The sequence below is a fragment of the Gekko japonicus genome, unplaced genomic scaffold (genome assembly GCF_001447785.1).
Source record: "Gekko japonicus isolate JY-2015 unplaced genomic scaffold, Gekko_japonicus_V1.1 scaffold1053, whole genome shotgun sequence".
In the NCBI taxonomy this organism is placed as follows: Eukaryota; Metazoa; Chordata; class Lepidosauria; order Squamata; family Gekkonidae; genus Gekko; species Gekko japonicus.
In genome coordinates this window covers 493,663-519,817 of record NW_015177042.1, presented here as the reverse complement: position 1 = coordinate 519,817, position 26,155 = coordinate 493,663, and the positions used below count along the sequence as shown (strand labels likewise).

At 47.3% G+C, this 26,155-nt stretch overlaps 1 protein-coding gene across 1 annotated transcript; it reads right to left on the bottom strand.

Annotated features, from left to right (window-relative positions):
- Positions 1–9,940: 9,940 nt before the first annotated feature.
- On the bottom strand, positions 9,941–21,167 carry LOC107124582 (zinc finger protein 345-like). Its single transcript, XM_015428069.1, has 7 exons — positions 21,145–21,167; positions 20,763–21,012; positions 18,962–19,076; positions 17,457–17,527; positions 17,130–17,256; positions 10,379–12,173; positions 9,941–10,340 (listed from the first exon to the last, which is right to left on the bottom strand). The coding sequence occupies exons 1-7, from the start codon at positions 21,165–21,167 to the stop codon at positions 10,166–10,168; spliced, it is 2,556 nt and encodes an 851-aa protein (XP_015283555.1). The 3' UTR covers positions 9,941–10,165.
- Positions 21,168–26,155: the final 4,988 nt, after the last annotated feature.

The window sequence follows — 26,155 nt, the reverse complement described above, 5'->3', positions numbered from 1 at the left end:
AATTCCTATCTTCAGCTGAATTTATTTCACCCTCTTGGAAAAACTATCTACAATGGTTCTAATACTATACTGTAAACAGGATGTAGATTAGTCAAATGTCTTACTCATTATTCTTTTATCTTATAAGGTTACTCTAAATATTGCTTAGATTTCTCATTTATGTAATGTTACAATTTTGTATCAAGCCTTTTAATCATACCAATCTGTATCACAGTGGAGATTCTCCACAATTTACTGTTATACTTGGAAATGTCTGTTTTTCTTGTTTAATCCTTTTATTTCCAAATAAAATTATTATTAAAAAAAGATCAAATAAACAGACCATTAACTGAATTTGAATAATTAATCCAAAATATAGATAATGAGGAGGGGAAATTAATTACTAAAATATATAGGATTGTCAGGCTCACTCAATTCTCTGGGGGGGTCCACCACCTGTGGCCGTGGTGGCATCTCATCACTAGCAGGTGGGGCGGCCCTGGGACTAATGACTGGCTCACAAGGGAGGTGTGCTGAAGGGTCTCAGCGCACCAGGAGACAGGGTTAACTGACACCCAGGGTGTCCCTCTGTCAGCAAGGGCGTGGCCTTAGACCCAGCCAGGTCACAGGAGGGGCAGAGTCCACCCGGTTCTCTCTCTTCCTCCATCCCGAGTGACTGCTGCCCTCCCTAGCTAGCCCATGCTACTCCTCCTTGACTCCTTGGTTCCCATTCCTTTTATTCCCCAGGTCCATCCCCAGTGCCGCCCTCCAGCCTCGCCGGCCCTCTCCTCCTCCCGGCCCTGCCCTCCTACAAGACTGTCGATGCGCTCCCAGGTCTTGGGCATGCTGAGGTGGAAGTTGGCGGCCGGGCCGAGTGTCGTCCTTGTCGCCCGGCATTCTGTGGTGTTCCTGGTGGTCTGCGGTGGCTTGCTGCGCCTCTGCTGCTTCTTGCGTCGGCCCCGGGTTGGGTCTGATGTCTCCCTTGAGGCCGCTGCGATGCACTCATTCTCTGAGCCGAGCGCGCCCGGCTGCTCCCTCCTTGCCTGGCATCTCCTGTACTTGGTCGCCACTGCTCTGCTCCTCCACCATCGGTCCTCATGGGGCCTCTGATGGCCTGCTCACCCCTGGCTGTCAGCCCGGGTCTTCAGCAGGTACAGAGGCATCTTGATGACCCTGAGGTTGGGGTGGGGCATCTTGAGTCCCGGGACTGGGACAAGGATACTGTTAAATCGAAGACAAATTCTTGTGCAGACGATTAAAAAGAATTGGGAAGTAGAACTGAATACTAAATTTAATGACAAGGATTAGAAACAAATATTTCAATGATTTCCTTATAAACCGATTTCAAGAGGTGTACAAGAGCATGCCTTAAAAGTGCCCCAAAGGTACTTTTGGACCCCAGTGAGGGTAGCCCATTTAATGAAAATAGAGAATAAAAATTTCTGGAGAGACTGTGGTGAATTAGGGACATTTTTACAGATGTGGTGGTCGTGCCCAGTTATAGCAAATTTTTGGAAATCGATATTTACAGAAATTGGTAAAATAACTCAGGAACAAATAAAGGCTACTGTTGAATTAGCCCTGCTTAATTTATTTGCCAATGAAAATTCTCAATATAAACAAAAACATATTAATTTTCTTTTAGTCACAGCTAGGACTTTTGTTGTCCGGTGCTGGAACAATGCTTAAGAGATTTCCTTGGATCGGTGGCATGCTAAATTAAGAAACATAGTGGCAGTTGAAAAATTGACAAACAAGATTAGATTAATTCAGAGGAGAAGAAAGAAAGGCGACTTTAAGATAATTTGGAATAGTTTCATATTATTCAATGGAATTTCCATAATACAGCTCTTTTTAAAATGTTCTTTAATTGGATGAGACCCTTATTTGAAAATTTGTCTGAGGTATTGAATAGTTATGTTACAGGATATTATCATTCAAAAATGGATTTAATATATGTTAAATTAAAGCCAAATTGGATGGAAGCTCCCCCCTCCCTCTACCTTTTCCTTTCCTTTTTTTTTTTTTTTGGTTTAGATATTTTCATGCTCCGTGTTTTTTGTGGTGGGTAACAATACATAATAGGATGGCATTATATATTGGATAGGAAGTTATTAGATTATTTTTGTCTTGTTCTATTTTCTTGTTTGGTGTTCATGCTGTGTGTACAAATATAAAAAAGAATAAAAAAGAAACATGTATACTGCTTTGATTTCCTTGGAGGAAGGTAGAAGAAGAAGAAGAAGAAGAAGACAGATACAAAGTAGGGTCAGCCCCGGTTAATATTTGGATGGGAAACTGCCAAGGAAGACCATGGTTGCTGCACAGAGGCAGGCAATGGCAAACCACCTCTGAATGTCTATTGCCCTGAAAACCCTACAGAGTTGCCATAAATCAGCTGCCACTGGGCAACAAAAGAAGAAGAAGAAGAAGAGGGGGAGGAGGGGGAGGAGGAGGAGGAGGAGGAGATTGGATTTATACCCCGCCCTTCACTTGGAGTCTCAGAGCGTCTTACAAGCTCCTTTCCCTTCCCCTCCCCACAACAGGCACCCTGTGAGGTGGGTGGGGCTGAGAGAACTCTGACACAAACGGCTCTTTCTCAAGGACAGCTGTGCCAGAGCTTGTGACTGACCCAAGGTCACATCAGCAGGTGCAAGTGGAGGAGTGGGGAATCAAACCCGGTTCTCCCAGATTAGAGTCCGCGCACTTAACCACGACACCAAACTGGTAGGATTAAAAACAAGACAGATAGGGAGATAGATAAAACACCTCACCAGAAAGACAAATAAAATACATCACCGTGGCTGCTTTGTATATGCCTACGTTGTGGTTTCACGGTAGATAAAAAGGAAAATTAATGAAAGATTGAGGCAGTCCAAACAGTACAATGAGTGGATATGGCCCAGTACAGAGTACCAGCATAGAGGTCACTAACCATGATCAAGAGCTATTGTAACCCCTAGCTGGGAACGGAATAAGCCAGGGAAGGGATGGAGCCTTTAGATGCGGAAGGGTACAGAACTTGTGGGAAGCAGAAGAGGGAAGCGAGACTGCCCTGCTGGGGAGCTTGAACCTTAATTATAGGCTCTTAACACCTTGTTTAAGTGCTGCATTATCTAATGGGGAGTTCATTTGGGACCCTCATCTTCGAAGCCGATGCGCAAAGTGCTCAGCTGGAGACTTCCTGGGCCACCGACCAAAAGAAAGAGATGGACTTTAGGGTGGCAAGCTGTGAATGAGGGGAAAGTTAATTGTTTGGATAATTGTTCTGTTGAGTTACTAGGTTCTATGTTTTTGTTACATGATATGATATTAAGTGAAAAGTAAAGGTGTGGTATTCTCTTTGGATCATTGCAAAATTCATTCCAAGCTCTGCCCCACAGACTCCACAAGCTGAGGTTACAAAATTGGCGCCCAACGAACGTGGGGCTTGGAAGTGAACTTGCAAATATAAACTGCTTGCAAGGGAAGCGTGCAGAAAGTTGGGGTTTGATCCTCGTAAAACTGCTTTGTTAGGTGATATAAGTTCAAAAGATGTAAATGAGCAGGGCTATTTTTGGACAGGGATGCACAGGAACGGAGTTCCGGCTGGCTCCAGAGTTGGCCACGCCCACTACAGCCAAAACCTCTGCATGCATGGCTACAGAGGGAAGGCCTGGAGAGCGACACCCCCCCAGCAACTCCGAGGCAGGTGGGCCAGGGAGGGCCTGGAAGGATCGGGGAGGCATTTAAATGCCTCCCTGTGCCTTCCCCCAGCCTGTCCCAGAGTTGGTTTACCCAGGCTCTCCACAGCCGCAGGGCGACCAGACAAGCCAAGGGAAGGCATGGGGCCTTATATGCTAATGAGATGTGGTGTCAGGGGTGTGGCCTAATATGCTAATGGGTTTCTGCTGTTTGGTGTGGCCTATTATGCTAATGAGTTCCTGCTGGGCTTTTTCTACAAAAAAAAAAAGCCATGTAAATGAGGATATTCAAAATGCTGTAGAACTGTATGGCACAATTGCTAAGATGTGAAGGATAAATGGAAGAGGGAAAGTGATGTTGCTGTGTGAATTCCAGACACCTGGTTCTGTCTGGAGAATAGGAAAGCAGTGCTGGTAGCAACAGGCCTGTAGCCAGGATTTTTTTTTAATTCAGGGGGCCTTTAAATAAGTTGGGGGGCACCCCTGCACACACACACTCGCACAACCGCCCCCCCAAGTGAGCACAATAAATAAAATAAAAATTGAAAGTTTAGAGGGCTGGGCTGGATGGGAAGTCGAGGGGCCTTGGTGGTAAGTCGGGGGGCTGGGCCCCGAGCGGCCCCATTGTAATTATGGGCCTGGGTAGCACAAGCTGCATGGAATGTGATCCCTCGATGCACAGTTTGCAGCACAGGAAGAAGGAAGAATGCTGGGTGGCAGTTATCTGGATGAAAGGACTCCGGTTGCAACCTCTCCCCCTGCTGCAAACTTTTCTCCTGAGCTGCAACAATTGTTAGCAGGGGTTTTGCAAACTGTCAGTGCAACTAAGATTTCAGCGGCCGATCTAAAGGTGCAATTAAAAACATGTTTGGCTATTTCAGCAGGGGAAACAGAGTATTCCGTTTGGGGGGAAAGTAGATCTACATGGATTCTCCACTTTTAAAAAGAGAACTCCACCAAACCCAGCATCAAATCACATGTGGAAGCCAGGACTATGGGCTGGACCATAAAAAACATGGATCCACTTTGCTGGACCGCAGCAGCACAAAAATGTGGATCCGAGGCATGGCTCCTTATGAATACAATTTTTACATTGAAATGAAATAAAACCACCATCATACCATATAGCAACTGTGCTGTGTCGGTGGAGGCATTTATTTTATTTAATATCAAATGTATACCCTGTCCTCCCTACCAAGGCCGGCATTGTATGGAGGTGGTGGAACTATGATGGACAAGGCCAGCAAAGCCAATCAGGGGCCATGTGGCAAGGGGGTGGAGTCCAGCGTCCATCTCAAGCAGAGAGCAGAGAGGGATGGGCCATAGGAGTTCCACTCGTTTTCAGGAGTTCCCCTCCAAGCTTAAAGGGACCGATTCCTGTGAGCAAAACTGGGCACCTGATAGAGGGGAAGGGGTTCTAGGTTTCCAAGGACACTCTGGCACCACTCCTGCCAGTGGCGGAGCAGAAGAGGAGGCCACTGGGGTGGGCTCTGATGTGGGGGCATGCAGCACCACTCTTAGATCCCCCACTTCCCTCCTAGATGGAGCGGAGGTGGTCTTGGACAGGAATGACCATCATTACATTCTGGACTCTCGTCATTCCAGTTCCAGAGCAATCCGTGCTCCGCATTCACCATTTCTTCCATGTGTACTGATGTAGTTGTGACATCTGGCAGTGAAAACCGTGCAAGTCATTTGTCATTCCTCCATGCCAGTATGACCAATTCACATTCCTCCCCCAATCCCCACCACCCTCCAAAAACATCAAGTCCGTCCACTCTTCTACCCTTCTGTATGGCTTTCTCTCCTAAGCTTCTCTCATCCACTCTCCTAAATTCAGCCTGGGGTGGAGGTCAAATTTTCTGAAACAGCACTTTGGGAGCTTTTTCTCTGGTGGCCAGTGTGAAGCCTGGGGGACAGTGTTAGATCGCGCTAACAAAGGATCGGATAATGATTTCAGCTCAGTGATTCAGCTTTATTTGAAGTAGCGAACAAACACTCAAACGCATTCCAAAACCAGAACAGCTTAACATTGGAGCTATGCTCCTTTTAAACATTACCGGGCTAATATAGCCACGCCTATTTACAATTAACAACCAATGAGATTGATGAGTTAAAGGCCAATGAGAGTCTTTCCCTCGCTGGAGCTTGTGCAGTTCCTGATTGGTCGCTGTTAGAGGGCGACCAATGAGAGAGTGGTTCGGAGGAGCCTTCTTCTGGCTCAAGTTTTGCATAGGGAGTGAATGAGGCGATTCATACAAGCGATCTCAATACATTACAGACAGTGTGGTGGAAGTGGTCAGCGGGCTGGGGCAGGATCTGGGAGAGTCACTTTCCAATCCCTGACTGTGCTATGAAGCTTGCGGGTAACAGGAGAGGAGACCGAGATACGTCCCCCTGAGCTCTTTAGAGGAAAGATGGGATTTTAAACATAAATAAATGAAACCCACTTTCAGAACAACAGAATAGTCCTCGTGGCACGATCACAGGGAGTTTGTGTGTGAAAAGATAATCCGTTTTAGGATCAGCCTCCCACACGCGGAGGATTCACCCCCCTAGGCAGCTCCTTCTGGCAGACGGCCTCGCTGAGGACTAGCAGCTTGGGAAGTGGCAGCTTTGCCTACCAAGGACCCCACAGAGCTACATATACCCACCTCCAGTGTTCCTTCTAAGCTGAGTTAGTGTGAGCTAGCTCTCAGTTTTTTATCCTCCGGCTCACACATTTTTGTCTTTGCTCAGGAAGGATGGCTCCAGAGCGAACTAATTTCTGCAACAGCCAAATCACTCGCTCACAACTTTAATGCCAGTAGCTCACAAAGTAGAATTTTTGCTCACAAGATTCCACAGCTTAGAGGGAACATTGCCCACCTCACCCCCAAATAGTGTTGCCAGACCCCCCCCCCCTTGGTGGAAGCAGGGGTCCCCACTGCCGACCCCTGCCCCCCAGGTGCTGGTCAGCTGGCCAGCGGGAGGACTTAGCAGTAGAAAGGCCTAGGCCACATTGCCAGAGTTGCAGAGGAAGTGATGTCATCACACCAATGACTTCCAGGTGACACCCGTATCCGAGCAAAAACACTATGTGAGAAGCCAGTTTTACCATAGAGTTTTTGCCCAAATACCAGCGTGCCACTCAGAAGTCGCTGGCATGATGTGACTTCATGTGCAATGCCAACAATGTGGCCTCCTCCTTTCTACTGGTAAGGCCTCTACCCATCCCAATTGCTAGGAGGAGCCTACCAACTTGCAACATCTCTGGCCAGCCACCTAGCGTTGTCAGCTCCTGCTTGGGAAATACATGAATATTTAGGGGATGGAGGGGATTTTGGGGAGGAGTGGAACCTCAGTGGGGTATAATGCCCTGGAATCCATCCCGCAAAGTAGCTGTTTTCTGCAGGAGAACTGATCTCTGTCACCTGGAGACCAGTTCTAATTCTGGGAGCTCCCCAGGCCCCACTTGGAGGTTGGAAACCCTCTGTGAGCCACACCTTATACCTTCGCCTCGTTGCTTTGTGCAAACCGCATCCAAGAACATGCTGCTGTTTCAGGTGCAGCCCCCCCTTGTAAAAACAGCCCCCTCATAGATGCGTGTGGGGAGGGGAAGCGCCCCCCTCTCCCCTGTTTTTCCTGCCAACCGCTTTTCTCCTTCCAAGGCAGGGATTTCCCTCTCTCCCTAGGGTTCTTAACCTTTCTTGTGCCATGGACCCCTCTGGCACAGCCTATGGAGCCCTTCTCAGAATAATGTTTTTAAATGCATAAAATAAAGCATATATAAAGGAAACCAATTATATTGAAACACAGATATGATTTTAAAAAAAATATAGCATTGTGTGTGCTTCTTTATCCATGCATTAAATAACAATGTGAACTTGACTAAACTTGCCTGGCGTCCCCTCGCAGCCCCCACACTTGTGTCACAAAAGGCTGCGCAGCCTTATGGAGAGGTAAGAATTCTCCTTTGAACTCTCGTGTTCCAGAACTTTAACAAGGAATGAAAACGACTCACTTCCTTCCATGTATTGATCAATAAACAATTGTATATAGGAATACTGGAAATCAATGTCTGGGCCACAAATCTGAGAACATCCGACTTCTGAATGACGACAAGCTGAACGACAATAAAGTGCACAGTTGCCTGATAGTTGGCCAGCTGCATCACACAAGCATCTGTAGAGAGGAAGACTGCGATTCTGTGCAGTCTGGCAGTGGGTCTAATCAGTGGCAGATTAACCATTAAGCAGACTAAGCACGCGCTTAGGGCACCAGGGCTAAAAGGGGCACCGCAAAGTTGGGGAAAGGGTGAAAAGGAAAAAAAACGAATGAAGATTTGTTTTAAAAAATTGATAAAACTAGTGCACATTGATCATGGTGCACCCTAGGGTGGTCTTCTATTTTTTGGTGGCGAGGTGCAGTGTCATAGGCTGTGTTTAAACGTAAAATGATGGAGCCAAATTCAGTTGTCACGACAGTCATTTCAATGACCCTCTCTGCCCCTTTTTCATTTCAGCCCCATGTAAACGTCAAAAATGAAGTGTGTTCACTTGAGCGGTGCGCAAAAAGAGAAAACGTGCAAAAGAGAATGAGAAGGAGGTGGGCACCAAGACTGGTCAGTGCTTAGGGCACCAGTGAGCCTGAATCCCGCCCTTGGGTCTAATAACTACCCTCATTTCAAAGTAGTGATGAGCGTAAATGATAATGTGTCTGCAACAACTGTAATGTGATATAAAAAAAATCTATGATTTCTCTTGGTGACAAAGTCACAGGTACTGCTAATACTACTGTGGTTTGTGGCCTACAGGCATAATTGAAAGAAGTGCTGAATTTCAGAGGTTAGCCAAAATAAAGATGCAATTTTCCCCCATCCAAGTTCACAGACCCTCCTGAAATCTACCCACAGATATGTGCTATCCCTGGCTTGTCTATTTCATCACAGAATTTGGAAAACAGGCTTGTCTTTTACCAGTTCTGCAGATGTCAGAAGGACTTAGCTTGGCAGATAAATTAAAGTAGGGCAACCACCATTTTTTATTTATCATATGGCAGAATTACACACAGGAAGCATATAATAATATAAAATATGTAACGAAGTTGATACAATGGGTGTGCAGACAGACTGGGCAATCCCCCTAACCGTTAAATCTGAATTTTCAATCCACTCGATTGTTCAAAGAGCTCTGCCACATCTCCCTGGAAAGCACAACGCTCACATTCCTGTGACAGATGGAAAATAGTTTGGCGGGCTGCACCACAATTGCATTCTGGTCTTGGGTTTTGCCCCATTTAAACAACACAGTGTTCTAGCAGTCACACCCCAAGTTGTACCATATCATTTTTGGAGAATGTTGTTTCGTGTGCGTATTTTTGCTGCTACTTTGGTAAGATGTTTATAGCTCAAGGTATTTAGGTATATGGTTGTGTGTAAGTTGAGTGACACTAAGGTAGATATTCAGTTCACAGTTGGCAAATTTGTTACTGAGATGAAAACAGGAGCAATCTGTTTTTCCTGGACTTGGGAATGAACTGCCATTTACGGTAGTGATCAGTGTTCCCTCTAAGCTGAGTTAGTGTGAGTTAGCTCACAGTTTTTTAGCCCCCGGCTGACACATTTTAGTCTTAGCTCAAGAAGGGAGGCTCCAGAGCAAACTAATTTATGCAGTAACCAAATCACTTGCTCACAGCTTTAATGCCAGTAGCCCACAAAGTAGAATTTTTGCTCACAAGACTCCACAGCTTAGAGGGAACATTGGTAGTGATCAGATAAAATGTTGAGATCCCTAGTCAGTATTTCCTCAGTCCTTTCAATTCCACTAAAGAGGCTCTTCTTCACATCTCAGAGCATTTCTGAGCCTCCAGCATCTGGGCTTTCAAAGAAAAGCCTCATCAGAACCCACTACTGGAAAGGTTTGTCCTCGTGTGGATTACCTGAGAAACAGGAAGAAGACTGGATCTCTGCCTCAAGCTCTTGCTACACAGTATTTATGAGATTCCTCACCTGTGTGGATTCTTCAATGGTTAAGGAGATATGGGAAAGTCTTGAATCTCCGTCCACCCTTAGAACACATCCTTTCTTCCCCATGAGATTGATTTGCGCTCTATCCACAGTTGAATATTTCTATCATTTCTTCCAGGTTAGGATAAGGATTCTGCGCAGATACAAGCACTTTACAAGAGTTTACCTGGTTTGAACCCTTTCTATGCGCTGTGGTTTGCTTTTTCATGTGAAACAAGACAAAAACTCTTTTTACAAGCTAAGCAGTTATCTGGTTTCTCAATGTGTGGGTTCTTTGATGCTGCTGAAGATGGCCAGGCTAACTGAATCTCTTCTCAGACTCTGAGCATTCAGAAGGCTTCTCCATGTGTGCGTTCATAGATGTTTTGAAGATCACATCTCTGAACTGGTTTCTTTTCTCACTTTGTGCATTCAAAAGATTTTTTCCTTGTTGTGGGTTCTTAGATGGTGTTGAAAAGTAATGCTCAGGTTGGAGGCGCTTCCAGACTCTGAGCATTCAAAAGGTTTCTCCCATGTGGATTCTCTGATGCAGCTGAAGATTGTCCAACTGACATAACCTCTTTCCACATTCTGAGCATTCAAAAGGTTTCTCCCCTGTGTGGGTTCTTTGATGCAGTACGAGATCACCACTCTGACTGAATCTCTTTTCACACTCTAAGCACTCGATGATGCTGACAGAATCTCTTTCCACACTCTGAGCACTCAAAACATTTCTCCTGTGTGGGCTTTTTGATGTTGTTGAAGATTACCAAGCTGACTGAATTTCTTTCCACACTCTGAGCATTCAAAAGGTTTCTCACCAGTGTGGGTTATTAAATGGTTGCGAAGATGGCTGCTCTGATTGAATCTCTTTCCACACTCTGAACATTCAAAGGGTTTCTCCCCTGTGTGGATTCTTTGATGACGTTGAAGATGGCCATTCTTACTGAATCTCTTTCCACATTCTGAACACTCAAAGGGTCTCTCCCCTGTGTGGGTTCTTTGATGCAGTAAGAGATCGCCACTCTGACTGAATCTTTTTCCGCATTCTGAGCATGCAAAAGGTTTCTCCCCGGTGTGGGTTCTTAAATGGCTCTGAAGATGGCTGCTCCGACTGAACCTCTTTCCACATTCTGAACACTCAAAGGGTCTCTCCCCTGTGTGGGTTCTTTGATGTAATAGGAGACTGCCACTCTTACTGAATCTCTTTCCACATTCTAAGCATTCAAAAGGTTTCTCCCCTGTGTGGGTTCTTTGATGTAATAGGAGACTGCCACTCTTACTGAATCTCTTTCCACATTCTAAGCATTCAAAAGGTTTCTCCCCTGTGTGGGTTCTTTGTTGTAGAAGGAGACTGCCACTCTTACTGAATTCCTTTTCAAATTCTGAGCATTCAAAAGGTTTTTCGCTTGTGTGAGATCTTTGATGCTGTAGAAGACTGTTATTCTTACTGAATTTCTTTCCACACTCTGAGCATTCAAAAGGTTTCTCCCCTGTGTGGGTTCTTTGTTGTAGAAGGAGACTGCCACTCTTACTGAATTCCTTTTCAAATTCTGAGCATTCAAAAGGTTTTTCGCTTGTGTGAGATCTTTGATGCTGTAGAAGACTGTTATTCTTACTGAATTTCTTTCCACACTCTGAGCATTCAAAAGGTTTCTCCCCTGTGTGGACTCGTAGGTGCTTTCGAAGCCTACATGTGCCACTGAATCTCTTCCCACACTCTGAACACTCAAAAGGTTTCTCCCCAGTGTGAGTTCTTTGATGCTGTAAAAGATTGTTACTCTTACTGAATTTCTTTCCACACTCTGAGCATTCAAAAGGTTTTGCCCCTGTGTGGGATCTTTGATGTTCTTGAAGGTGGCTGCTCTGATTGAATTTCTTTCCACACTCTGAGCATTCAAAGGGTTTCTCCCCTGTGTGAGCTCTTTGGTGCACAAGGAGCTGTGATCTGTATTTAAAATACTTTCCACACTGAAAGCATTTACATGCCTTCATTATAATGTTCCTTGGAAAATGTACATTTCCCTGTCTTTCATCAGAGGATGTCACTCCACTCTCTGAAGAGATAAATGGCTTCTCTCCTGAATGAATGCTTTGGTGTTTAATAAGGTCAGATTTCCGTGACAAACACGTGCCACAATCTGAGCAAGTATAATGTTTCTCTCCTCCATTTGTTTGTTGATTATTTAGGAGCTCTGCTCTGCAAAGGAAGCTCTTTCCACACTCCAGGCCTTGATGGGTCTTCTTTCCATTGTGCATTCGCAAATGGATATTATATTGGGCTTGATCTGAGAAGTTCTTTCCACACTCCAAGCAGTTGTATGTTTCTTCCACCAAGTGAATTACTTCATGGAAATCCCCACCTTGGCAAGGAATGGGCTCATCCCTCTTCTCGACTACATAGCTTCCTTTCTGCCTCTTAAGTTTGCCTTGGTTCCTGAAGTTTCCTCTCAAGTCTTCATTCTTGACTTCATCTAGCGATAGATGATGCAGATTCTCATTCTCCTCATTCCTCTGATCACCTTCTGTTGGAATAAAGAGAGAGATCCCGTTAGCACCCACATAAGGAGGTCTGATTTGCACTTGAAATTCCATCCACACAGGGCTGGTTTCAGCTGTGCATTGGAATGTACAATAATATACATGTTAAAAGTGTCTTCCCATCTGTCTGTGTGGTCCATCTCTGAAGTTTCCTTCAGCCTCTTCATTCTTGGCTTTTTCCAAAGAGAACCCCTGGAATTCCCCACCTGTCTCCTCTACATCTGCTGCCGGAATCACAAAAGAGGTCCAGCCTCCACCCAGGCAACTGTTGGACACTGCCCTGAACCCATCACAGGAGGGCGGTATATAAATCTAATAAAAGAAAAGAAAATAAAGAAACCAGACCACCAATCAGGCAATCCTCATTCACAAGGGTGCCATTTTCTTTGGTACAACTTCTATCTCCTCCAAACACGTTTGCTGCAGGGAAGGGAGAAGTTAAGACATCTCCAAGTTAACTGCAAAATTTAAAGGGTACCGCTATGGTTTGTGGAAAAGATATGGGGGGGGGGGGTTGTTAAGGCATATAGATAATGACTGAAGACAAGTGTTGATGACCCCTTTTGCTCATTCAGCCTGGCTGTTCTTAAATAACCCAATTCCCCATTAGTCATGCAACTCCTCCATTAATCATATGAAAACCATATCTGGTAGGAGTCAACCAAAGGGCCTTTTCCCCACGGACCCAAGAGGTTACCTCCCTGAACATCTGGCCTGAATAAGGACCCAAATAATGAAGACAATGAGCAAAGGACCAGCCCCAGTCACTTCTTCCTTATCTGAAGTACTGGGCAGGAAGATTTCTCCCTCTGCTCCACAGCCCTTGAGTTCTAGTATTTAAGGAAAGGGAGAGAAAGTTCACTTTGTCAACTCTCTCCACCCCATGCATAATTTTATAAAGCTTTAGCATGTTTCCCCTCTTCGTTGTCTCTTTTCTAACTTAAAAGAACCAGATTCTTCAGTCTCTTCTCATATGGAAGTTGCTCCAACATCTCATCATCTTAGTTGCCCCCCTCTGTACTTTTTCCAGCTCTGTAATGTCTGTTTTAAGAAATGGTGACCAGAACTGTACACGGGATTCCAAATGAGGCCACACCAGGATCTATACAGGGGCCTTACAATATTGGCTGTTTTATTCTCAATCCCTTTCCTAATTATCCCTAACATAGACTTGCCTATGACTCAGCAAGTTCAGACCTCAATAGCCTATACTTGAAATTAGAATTTTTTTTGTCCCAATGTGCATCACCTTACAATTACCAACACTGAACTTCTTTTGACACATTGTCGCCCACTCACCCAATTTGTGGAGGTCTTCTTGGAGCTCATCACACTCAGCCTTGGTTTTTCACCAGCCTGAATCATTTGGTGTCATCTGCAAACTTGGCCACTACACTATTTACCCCTAGTTCCAAATCACTGATGAATAAATAGTACCAGCCCCAGTACTGATCCTTGTGGGACCCCACTGCTTACTTTCCTTCATTGTTAGACCTCACCTAGAGTATTGTGTTCAGTTTTGGGCACCACAATTTAAGAAGGATATAGACAAGCTGAAACGAGTCCAGAGGAGAGCAACGAAGATGGTGAGGGGTCTGGAGAACAAGACCTGTGAGGAAAGGTTGAAGGAGCTGGGTATGTTTAGCCCGGAGACGACTGAGAGGTGATATGATACTTGAAGGGCTGTCATCTAGAAGATCGTGTGGAGTTGTTTTTTGTTGCCCCAGAATGTTGGACCAGAACGGGTTGAAATTAAATCAGAAGAGTTTTCGGCTAAACATTAGGAAGAACTTCCTGACAGAGCGGTTCCTCAGTGGAACAGGCTTTCTCAGGAGGTGGTGGGCTCTCCTTCCTTGGAGGTTTTTAAACAGAAGCTAGATGGCCATCTGACAGCAATGGTGATTCTGTGAATATAGGCAGATCATGAGAGGGAGGGCAGGAAGGGTTGCCTCAGTGCTTAGTTCTTGTGGCCCTTTTTTACACGCCCAGGGAAATGCTGATTGCCACTTTGGGGTCAGGAAGCAATTCTGGAGAGTTTTTTTGTTACCTTCTGGGCGTGGAACAGCAGTCCCTGTGGGGGTGGAGGGGGGAGGTATTTGTACATTTCCTGCCTTGTGCAGGGGGTTGGACTAGATGACCCTAGAGATCCCTTCCAACTCTATGCTTCTATGATTGTGAGAACCTATTGCTTTGCTTTGTGTCGAACCTAGTAAGCTTCAAGTTGGTGTGTCCTCACTGCAAGGCCCCATGGGTTGGGGGAGGAGATGTAGGGTGCATTCAGACGGGGCATTTATACCGGTATAAACTGCTGCGGTTCCAACCGGTGCAATTTGATCTGGAAGAAATGCGATCATACTCACCTCCTGACTGCGCAGCACATCGTGATATGCCCGTTCACAATACCGACACGCAGCAGTGCGTGTCAGCGGTCTTTAAATTTTTTTTTTACATTTTGCACATGCGCATAGGCAGCCATCCACAGAGTTGAGATCTTCGCGCAGACGCAGAACACTCCATCCCGAAAAGCGTGCCCTGAAGCGAAGACTTCCCTTTAAACTTTTACAGCGAAAAGGGCCTCTGTGAGGTCCCAGACTCATCTGCAGTCTAAAACGAAGCATCTTTTTTTTTTTTTTAATGCCGGGGCAAAGCTTCGCCCAAGCGCACATCGAGGAGGCTTAAAAAAATGGCGGCCGAAAAGCGGAAGCCTCGGGCTTCCAAACGGAAGTGGCTCTACACCGTCGGAGAGCGATCAGACGGGGATAATGCGGTTGGAACCGGTGCACTCAGGATACCACCACTCTGGTGAATAAATTGAATAGTACCAGCCCCAATAACGATCCTTGTGGGACCCCACTGCTTACTTCACTCCTTTGGGAGAACTGTCCGTTGAGTCCTACTCTTTGCTTCCTGTCGAAGCTAATAAGCTTTGCATTGGTGTGTCCTCACAGCAAGGCCCCGTGGGCATGGGGGGGGGGACTGGAGAGCCAGTGGTGCAGCACTGGGCAGATGATCCCGCGCTGCCTGGAGGAGGGGCAAACCCCTTCCCCACCCCACTCCCTTCGCCAGTGCTGTGAGCCCAGGCCCCAGGGTAAAAATGCAAAGCGGCTGGGTGCTGCGAGCTCCCCCATGTCCCTGAGTCACCATGGAAGGGGCTGGGAAGACAAGCTGAACTAAGTCCCCCCACCTGCAGAAGCGGGGAGGTGGCCCAGGTCAGAGGCCACGTGCGTGGCAGGACCCAGGCCAAGCAAAGCCCAATAATCCGGAGATTCCTGTGTGGCAGCAGCTGCCTTCAGCCAATGCTGTTCAGTGATCCACGGCAGGGCAATGCTGGGGGTTTCAAACCGGAGATTGTCAGCAAGCTGCATCATCCCCATGCAGTGGCAGCCGCCCCAGGCGGCTGGATCATCTGGTGGGGAAGCGGGCACTGTGCCCACATAAGACTGCGTGTGTGGCAGGGGCCCCAGGGCCATCCAGCAACCAGTGTAACTGGAGATTGCCACACTGCCCCCTTACCAGGCAGCAGCCACTTATGGACGAAGGCCACCGGGTTGTCCTTGGGGGAGGGAGGCCCTGCAGCTGAGGTGCGTGCTCAGTGGCAGGATTAGGCCCCCGATGTGCCAAAGCACAGCTGCAATATGAGTGGTGCGAATACGGCAGCAGCACAGGCCGCCCGCAGGTCCCAGCAAAGGACTGCCTGGACACCCCCACATGCAAACTCTGATCCCCGAGAGATCATAGAATCATAGAGTTGGAAGGGACCTCCAGGGTCATCTAGTCCAACCCCCTGCACAATGCTGGAAATTCACATATACCTCCCCCTCCACACACACCCAATGACCCCAGTTCCATGTCCAGAAGATGAGCAAAACCCTCCAGGATCTCCAGACAAACTGGCCTGGAGAAAAATTGCTTCCTGACCTCAGCATTTCCCTGGGCATATAAGAAAGGGCCACGAGAACTAAGCACTGAGGCAACCCTTCCTGCCCTCCCTCTCATGATCTGCCTCAGTTCACAGAATCCGCATTGCTGTCAGATGGCCAACTAGCCCCAGTCTGAAAACCTCCAAAGAAAAAGTCCAGAGATGGACTTTGCATCACTCCCACATCCCAGTGCCAACACTTTTTCTCCTCCTTCATCTTAGCAGAAATGTATAAAAAGAGATCCCTCAGTCCATCCGATTTGCAGCAGGTCTTGGACCCCAGCCTCTTCCCCCAACTGTATGGGTGGCTTCTCTGCTTTTCCACCCTAGTCTGCTGTACTTCTCCAGAGCTGTCAAGCTGTCTTCAGGAAGCGGGCTTGTGTGCCTTTGACTCTTCCCTTTTATTTTCTCCCTTCATAGCAGGAAGTTGGTGAGGGAAAGGGTTTAAACTGTGTTTGCACTTCACGTGTGCATTTAGTTCCTTTCCCTAGCACCTCTATTTTTATTTAACTGACCTAACCCAGTCCTCTTTCTGTTAATGAATTTTCTTGTTTAAGAAGTTGATACCCTTCATTTCTTTTGAGTGTTGGTCTGTATCTCGATCCTGGTAGGCATAGCTTTACGATCTCAGGAATTAATACCCCACAATACATGGGGTTTTTCTTTGCTAGCAGAAGGATGCTTTTGCCAGCTACAAGGGTGCACATGCATGAGTGATTTGGGTAACCCTTTCTGAGGGCCTCTCAGCCCCTCCTTGGCTCCAGGATAGGACACCCTCTCTGGCTTGGGTGATGGCCACAACAGTGGCCTCAGTTGCCCCTGGGCCAGCCAAGTGGCTTGGGTCACTCTCCCAGGCCATGCTGGAGGTCACTTTCACTGCCACCCCAACTCCTCAAGACTCCCAGTAGGGGGAAAGTAATGGGGCAGGCCCAAAAACGATGTATTAGTGTTCATTGTTTTGATTCATGCCTCATCCCAATGGCAGCAATTCACACCTTGGGCACCTGTGAAAGACCCTTACCCAGAAAGGCCACGCTCCTATGGTTCTCCAGCATGACTTCCCTGTAGAGAGCTCTTTGGCCTGGATCCAGTAGGGCCCATTCTTCCGTGTTGAAACGGACAGACACATCGTCAAAAGAAAAGGTACACTGGAAGAAAGAGCAGATTCCCGACTCAGAGATCACGACAGGTACAGAAGGCACACTGGGAGGGGGGGGGAAGTCGGGGAGGGCACAGGATGTTGAGCTTGGCATGGGCAAAGGGAAACTTCAGCAGCAACCGCAGGAGCAAAAGCCCTTCTGTGAAAGGGGTGGAGGGGACCAGGCTGTCCCCTGCTCATCTCCTCTACCTGGACTGGAGGTGCAGCAGCTGTTTCCACAACTCTGCCAAGACTATGGCTGAACACCATCTGTCCACTGCCTGAGAGGGAGACAAAAGAAGGAAGGGTTAGCCTAGACTCCCTCGTTTGTTTGCTTGTTTGAATCCTGCTTCGTGCACCCTCCTTCCCGGGGCTCTGAAACCTTGCCATAGGCACACTCGACAAAATCTGCAACGATTTTTAGTAAATTGTGAAAGAAGAAGAGAAGCACCAGGTACTCTGAAAACCAAGATGTGACTTCGGTGTATATGAAAACTCCAGGTGACTATCAATGGGTTTCCAGAGTGTCTGCTGGTGCCCTGACATTACATCCAGTCACACGCCACCCCCAAACATCCATAGTCCACTCTCTTTCTGACTGTGGCCCAGAAGGCAAATGTTGGCCACTAGCAATGCCTTTTCAGAGGTATGCTGCCCCAGAACATGGAGGTTCCATTCATTTCACCCCCCAAAAAAGGGGGGGGGGAATGTAAACCAACAAAGCACAAACCTCCAAAGGAAGTTTAGAAAACTTATTGAGGACCAAAAGTTAAAAACATAAGTGTACAAGAGAGTATTTATTACAAAGACATATAAAAACCCATCAGGGGCCCAAATAAAGCCTCATAAAATGTTCCAATATGGAATTGAATGACACACCAAAAATTTTCTATTTGGGGCCACAAATATATCTGGCCTTGTGTCACAAGTAGTTGTATATACTGGAAATAATATGTACCTTCCAGTTTAGGTCCTAAGAGTGCAAATAAATTGCCTTGTCAGGGACTGTTACATATTGATAGCACATTGTCCCTGACAAATATGTCATTCAATTCCATATTGGAACATTCCAATTTTGGTCCTACCTTATTTATTGTTAATTGCCTTACATGTGTTACAGGGACTCTGTTGCTTGTTGTATTTTGCACTATTTGACCTCTGAAGAAGGATCTTCCGAGCCAAAACGCGTCAGGTCTGGTCATACACTGTCCTTTTTTGTGTGTGTATTTGTAACTTTGAACATTTTATGAGGTTTTATTGGGGCCCCTACTAGGTTTTTACATGTCTTTGTAATAAACACTCTTTTGTACACTTACTTATGGTTTTTTTTTTCATTTATACCCTGCCCTCCCCGCGTGCGGGTTTTTAACTTTTGGCCCTCAATAAGTTTTCTAAACTTCCTTTGGAAGTTCCAGTCATTTGCCATGGCTAAGAGCTACACCCAGTTCCCTTTGGGAGCTGCATTGGATCCCACTAATAGAGGGAGGCTGACATGGCAATATTTTAGTAAATGTGAATAAGAATAGAATTGCCTTCTATGAATCTGTCTGATTGCCTTTCAAGGGAGTGGCCATCGCTACATGCTATGGCACTGAATCCCAGAACTTAACTCTGTGTTGTGAGCAGAAGTTATTTCCCTTTTCTCCTGTCCCAAACCTTCTACTGAACAACTTCACTGTGTGCCCCAATCCCATCTGGCCACAAAACAGCCTTACCATGTGAGGGGCCATTTTGGGTGCGCTCCTGGGCCTGAGCCCCGTTCCCTTCCTCCAAAGGAGATCCTTCCTCCTCAGAGAAGTTCGCTTCCATCTTCACTGCTGGTCCCGACATCTGAAAGAACAGAAAAGGAGATGGCTAAGAGAAGGAATAGAACAGGCCGAGGAGACGGATTCTTCCCCACTCCCAGACTCTGGCTCAGCTGGTTCAACCACAGGGACAAGAGATCAGGGTTGGGTTTTCTTCCCAGCTGAGTGAATTCTCTCTCAACAGCACTCAAACTATTCACGATGGCATTAAAATATTAGTATCCTACTCCTCCTGGGTGGGTGGAGTGTTACCTCCCCAGATGTACCTGTGCTAAACTCACTCTCTCTGGAAAACGTGGAGGGACCCAGCAGCCAGAGAGGCGAGTAAGGCCAGGGTTCCACGCCTCACATTGGTCCAGCAAGGGCAGGCAACAGGGAGCCAGGAAAAGACTCCATTTTGAACCAGCCAAGCTAGATCAGGAGGAACCGAGTCCAGTAGTTAGCACATGTGCGGGACCTCATGATCAGCCAATAATTAAGAAAGATCTTCATCAATGTACTAATCCCTAAATCCTATCTCCTCTGACCCAGACACCAATCTGGGTAAACTGAACTGTCTCTTCGAAGCCATTCCCAGCATCTAGCACCTTTCCCCAACCAACATCAAGCCACAGACACTTGGAAACGCAAACACTGGTGACCTTCCCAACCTCGGAAGTCCAAAACAAGCTTCTGCACATGCCCACCTTAATCCAGCTACTCATTACACCCCAGGCCAGCCCACCCCCTGGCTCTCCAAACCACATTTAAACCGGCACACTGTGCCTCAATTTTTGTACAGCTCTTGGGGCCCATAGGACTCAGACTCTGTCTGAGCCTTTGACATGAACCGCTGGTTGGCCGTGGACTTCAGGATCAGGTGAATATTGCCCTAATCTAAAACCCCCTTCTTCTCACTACTGATCACCTCTGTTTCCTAACTCTGTGTGCATTGATCTATTGTTACTATTTTTGCATGAGCGAGTAGTGTGAGCTTTGCCTTTATTTACAATAAAAACTCCATTCATTTAATCAAAAGGTCTCTTCCTTCCACAGGTATCTCTCGCAATTTGACCTCGTATACATAGAGTATAAAGAACCCTTGTACACGTGTACTGCCCCAGGCAATCCATGTAACAGGAGAGAGGAAGGATAAAGTATAAAAGAGAAAGGAAAGGAGGCCAGGCTTGTTGGCGACTGTTGCTGTCCTCAACCACAGGCTTGGGAGAACATCTCTGTCTTAAAGGCCCTGCAGAAGTGCATTAGGTCCTGCAGGACACGGATGTCATTGGGCAGAGTTCCACCAGACCAGTGCCTGGTCGAGGAGAAGGATCCTGTCCCACTCCCGGACTCCTCATCCCTGCATCGTCCAGGAGAGCTGCTTCAACCATAGGAGCAGGGATGAGTTTTCTTCCCAGCTGAGCGAATTCTCTAGAGGCAGAAAGATCTGGATGGGAAGCCATAGGAAAAGGTTGTCCCTTGACCTTAGCGAAGGAAACCCCCTCACCTTCTCTGCCTGCCTCTTCTCTTCTGCCTGACTCAGGAGGAAACCTTCGGCCAGGGCCACTGCCTGGGAACTGGTCTCCGGCCCACACCCTCTGACCCAGCACTGCATTCCCTGGGGCAGGATGGCCAGGAACTGCTCCAGGATCACCAGGTCCAAGATCTCCTTCTTGGTGTACCTTTCTGGCTTTAGCCAGTGGCTGCAAAGTCCATGGAGTCGGCTGCAAACCTCTCGGGGGCCCCTGTCTTCCTGGTACCGGAACTGCCGGAAGCATCGGCCGTGTACATCTGTGGTCATAGTGTCCTGAACCAATATCTTTGGCACAGCTCTTTCCCAATATTCAGCACCTGTGTGGATGGGATAGGGACCTTTCCTTGATCTCTTGCCAATTCCAGGTCTTTCTGGGTCCTCCTCTTCCACCCTCTTCCCTTTCCCTTGGGTTGTCTCCATGTGTGGAAAGTTATCCTTAGTCACGAAGCTATGAAGAGGGAGAGGAAAACACATCAAAAAGGCAGAAAGAAACCAAAAGAGAAAGGAGCAATATCACCGACCCTGACCAGGAGACACCCAGGGGTTGCCCCGGTGGATCCGATGGAGTGGCCTTGTTTACTTTTGGACCAGGATTATGGTCATTGTGCAATATTACATATCAAGCTTTTAAAGATATTCTTGTTTGCTTCTTTAGGAAAGTAAACCATCTCTTTTTGGTTCTTTAAAGATCTGTTGCTGATGTTATGATCTTGGCCTCCAGTTTCTGGGGATCAGTCTGTCTCTCAATGTAAATTGGAGCCTGGGACAAAATGACTGGTAAGGGCTTAACCATTGCAGATATGTTGTCAAAGGCTTAACCTTCAATGACTGGTAAGGGCTTAACCATTACCAATGTTCCCTCTAAGCTGTGGAGTCTCATGAGCAAAAATTCTCCTCTGTGAGTTACTGGCATTAACGTTCTGAGCAAACAATTTGGAGCCACCCTTCCTGAGCTAAGGCAAAAATGTGTGAGCCGGAGGCTAAAAAACTGTGAGCTAGCTCACAATAACTCAGCTTAGAGGGAACACTGACCATTACAGATACCTCCTCCATAGGCTGGATGCATTTGGCAATAGCTCTGTCCAAGTCCTTGGCAGTGGGGGAAGGGACAGAGGAGCATGAAGCCTCTCCAGTTTAAGGCAGAGGGGCTGCCTGGATGAACGGGGGGAGGCAATGAACCCTCAGGAAAATGGCAGATGGTACGTGAAGCACTGCCCGAAATGCTTTGCATGTGGAGCAGCCAATGGGCTTGTATGATTCATCCCATGTGATCATGCCCGGCCGGGAGTCCTTTCTGGGCCTCCCTACCATCAAAGGAAAATAGACTATTTATTAATTTATTTTATTTCTAGACCACCCAATAGAAGAGATGAAGGATAAAGTATAAACCAGAAAGGAAAGGAGGCCAGGCTTGTTGGCAACTGTTGCTGTCCTCAACCATCGGCCTGGTAGAACATCTCTGTCTTACAGGGTTTGTGGAACTGTATTAGGTCCCACAGGGCATGGATGTTGTTAGGCAGAGAGTTCCACCAGGCCAAAAAGGCCCTGGCTCTGGTCGAGGACAGCCGGATATCCCTCAGGCCAGAGATCATCAGGAAAGTCTTTTCCCCAGAGCATAATGCTCTTCAAGGGGTATACCAGGAGAGGTGGTCCCGTAGACCAAAAAAAAAAAAGGTGGGAGAACCAACCCATTATAGAAAAGGTAACCAAAGAGGTTAAGGTGGAAACAATAATCAAATATGGCTAAACATGCAGTGCTAATATAAAAATATAGAATATATTTTAATTATGTATAGGAAATATTAAAATCACAATAAAAACCACGTATCTATGGATCTGCACATAAGCACCTGTACCTAATATCAGGACAAATGACAGAATATATAAACACAAGCTAAAAGGTACAAAACATGCCCAAATACAAGCACCAAACATGATTCAGCTAAAAAGCCTTTCTTGGTGGTAAAATACAAGCTGAGCACTCAGTAAGTTAAACATCAATATATTTCAAACTCATCATACACAGAATGGACCTAAAAGCCAACAGTTATCAAATACACTGTAGACCTTATTCACACAGAGATGTTCACCCGTGTGTGTTTTAGTTCATATGCCAATGGATCTGTTTAGGCCCAGTCTGCAATATTCAAAATCCAGATAGAAGGGGCAGCCATTTGGATGGGAGACCTTCAAGAAATACCGTGGTTGTGATCAATGTTCCCTCTAAGATGTGGAGTCTTGTGAGCAAAAATTCTACCTTGTGAGCTACGGGTATTAAAGTTGTGAGCAAGCGATTTGCCTACTGCATAAATCAGTTTGCTCTGGAGCCGTCCTTGCTGAGCTGAGACAAAAAAGTGTGAGCCAGAGGCTAAAAAACTGTGAGCTAGCTCACATCAATTCAGCTTAGAGGGAACACTGGTTGTGATGTGGAGGCAGGCAATGGCATACCACCTCTGAACATCACTTACCTTGAAAACCCTACAGGGTAAACGTAAGTTAGCTGTGAATTGGTGGCAACAACAAATACGCATTAATATAGACCACAGTCCCTAAGAATTTCTCCAAGTGACTTCGTGAATCATTCTGGACAGTGCTACCCTATTGCCCGTGTAGAAAAACCCTCTTGGAATAATTCAATTTCCCGTAGCCAGGAGAGCGGGAACCTTTCTGACCTCCTCAGGTAGCCCATTCTACTAGGTGGGGGTTTTGTGGTTTTATGGGGTGAATCTGTGTTTTAGTAGTTTTAACACACTGCATGTGAGCCGCCCTGAGCCTGCCTTGGCAGGGAGGGCGGGATATAAATCAAATAATCAAATAAATAAAGGAGAAGGCACGTGGATGGACAGTTGTTGATTCTGCCCCTTTGCAGGGTAGGACCTGCAGAAGTCCCTGCTCAGGTGAGCAAAGCTGTCATGGCAGAGCATAAGGGGAGAGGCTGTCTTGCAGGTATGAGGCTCCAAGGCCATGAAGGGCTCTGGATGGGACAGTCCTTACAGCCCCCGATGCCCAATTCCGCCCCCAGACGTCTCTGCAGGAGGGCAGGGTCACCACCCCCTATATGGGGGTGGTGGCAGGGTCCGCTGCGACAAGGGCAGCAGAGAGATCCAGGAGGAGCCACAAGGAGACCGGACTTTTGTCTACAGGGAACAGACGCTTTAAAACTATGTATTACATCTCAAGACAATTTCATACCAGCTCCTCCCCGTCAAAAGCACACGACAGCCGCGTTTCTGTATCCCAGGACTGAAAACCTTCCCCGTGACTTACTTGTGAGTAAACCTTCTCGGGATCCGACGGCAAAACCGCCTTTTTTTCCCTCCTCTGTTGCAGATCTGCAGTCCTCCCTGGTCTCCTTGGCCATTCAATAACCAAGCCCCACCCCCACCCCGGAAGTGACCCTTCCCTCTTTCCCGCCCCCACGCCTTGTTTGGCCTGTCTAGGAAGCCGCTCGCTCACTTTAACCCTTTCAGTGCTGCAGACCAATGCATGAGAAAAAGCTCCCTCTCCTCCTCTCCACGGGGCGCCGCGGCCAGACTGCCCTCAGCGACGCCCTAGTAATGCAGCTCGACGGAACTGCTCGGGAGTAATTCTGCACGGGGAGATCCCAGACCGGCCAGCCCTCTCAGAAAATGGGGCGGTTGAGCCGGGAGGGGGGAAAGAGATGGAGGCAAACTGCAGCCCGCTCCCCTTCAGCCATCCAGAGCAGGTCGACTCACAAGCCTCTTGTTTCCTGAGGCTCAAGCGGTTTTAGGATTGCACGGGAAATGTCTGTTCCTATACCCTCTTCCTCCAAACCAGCCTGCCGGCGAGCCCGCTTCCTCTCCCTGCCTGGGGGTGGTCTGCCCTGTCGGTGAGGGTTGCCACCTCCTGCTTGGGAAATTCCTGGAGATCTGGCCACTTTCTCTTCCCGCGGAGGCTTTGGCCGTATTCAAAGAACTGTTTTCAGTTTGGGGGGGGGGGGGGGGGGGGGGGGGGGGGGGGGGGGGGGCTAAGGAAGGGCATCCCTGACCTGACCTCACTGTTCCTACTTCAAGACACCTTTTGGCAGGGTTGTGTGCGTGCACTTCTTTTTTTTTGGGGGGGGGGGCGCATTCTGCTCAGTCTTGAGAGTGGAACTCGTGGCAAGCCCTGGCTCAGTGGTGGGGAGCACTGTTCCCTCTAAGCTGAGTTAGTGTGAGCTAGCTCACTGTTTTTTAGCCTCCAGCTCACACATTTTTATCTTAGCTCAGGAGGAATGGCTCCAGAGCAAACTAATTTATGCAGCAGCCAAATTACTTGCTCACAACTTTATTGCCAGTAGCTCACAAAGTAGAATTTTTGCTCACAGGACTTCACAGCTTAGAGGGAACGAGCATCTGCTTGGCACGCAGAAGGCCCCAGGCTCAATTCCCAGCGTCTCCAGTGGGAAGGACTGGGCAGTCGGTGATGGGAAAGACCTCGGCCTGAGGCCTTGGAGAGCCCCCTGCCTGTCTGAGTAGGCAATACTGACCTTGATAGACTGATGGTCTGATTCAGTAGAAGGCAGCTTCAAGAGTTTATATGACCACAGGCTTTTCCCTATCCACCCCCCAAAAGGACTCTTTTGAGTTGTTCCCCTTTATGCACGGGGCATAAAGCAGCTTCTTTGCATTTTGGTTGCAGGAGACACCAGCTGTGCAGCATCAGAATCAAACAGAACCCTGTCCTGTGGACTTAGTGGGATGGCAAAGGTGTGGGAACCTGTCTGCTCGCTGGATTCCCTGTGGATCCCTTCTCAGAAGCAGGGTGCCAGTGATAGCGACAGCTTGGGAGAGTCCTTTCTGTAGGAACCTGACTCTCTCGGCACTCTCTTGGCCTGGACCAGGTCACTGCCACTGGGCTGGATCGCCAACTAACCATCACAATTAGTCCACGGCTTTTATGTCAGGAATATATTTGTGCAACCAATCCAAAAAGAGTAGGAAACGGTGTTTCTCTGTTATTCCTATTAAATGCCACTTTTCAGAGTTTGTTTCCCAAGCTTCTTCCTCAGTAGCGCTACATTTAAAACTGTAAAATTAGAAAAAAGTTCTGAGGACAAACATACTATTTGCCAGTAGAGGGCAATGAGGGATTGCTTTTCACAAACCAGCCTCATGAAGGGTGAATTTCCAACAGGGAAATTTTTATCAGGCTGTTTCCATCTTCCCTCATATCTCTCTTCCAAGATTTAAAAGCGTGACCCCCTCCCCGCCCCATGACTTACTTGTGAGTAGACCTCCCCAGGGTCTGACCTCAAGCCTTTTCCCTGGCGTTGCATATCTGAGGCTTTTCCTGTTCTCTTTCAGGATTCAGAAGCAACCCCCTCCCCAGAAAAGCCCCCCCCCAACCTCTCTAGCAAACAGCACTCCTGGCTTAACTCTTTCAGAGCTCCAGGTGGTCAGTCGTGTTGGTCTGAAGCAGTAGAACAAATTTGGAGTCCAGAGGTCCCTTATGTAGTAGAGGTCCATCAGTGGCTCTTAGCCACAAGGTACAGATAGATCACTCTATCTGGGGCAAGTGATGCTTTGTACTCTTGGTGCTGGGGGGGGGCAACAGTGGGAGGGCTTCTGGAGTTCAGGCCCCCGCTGTGG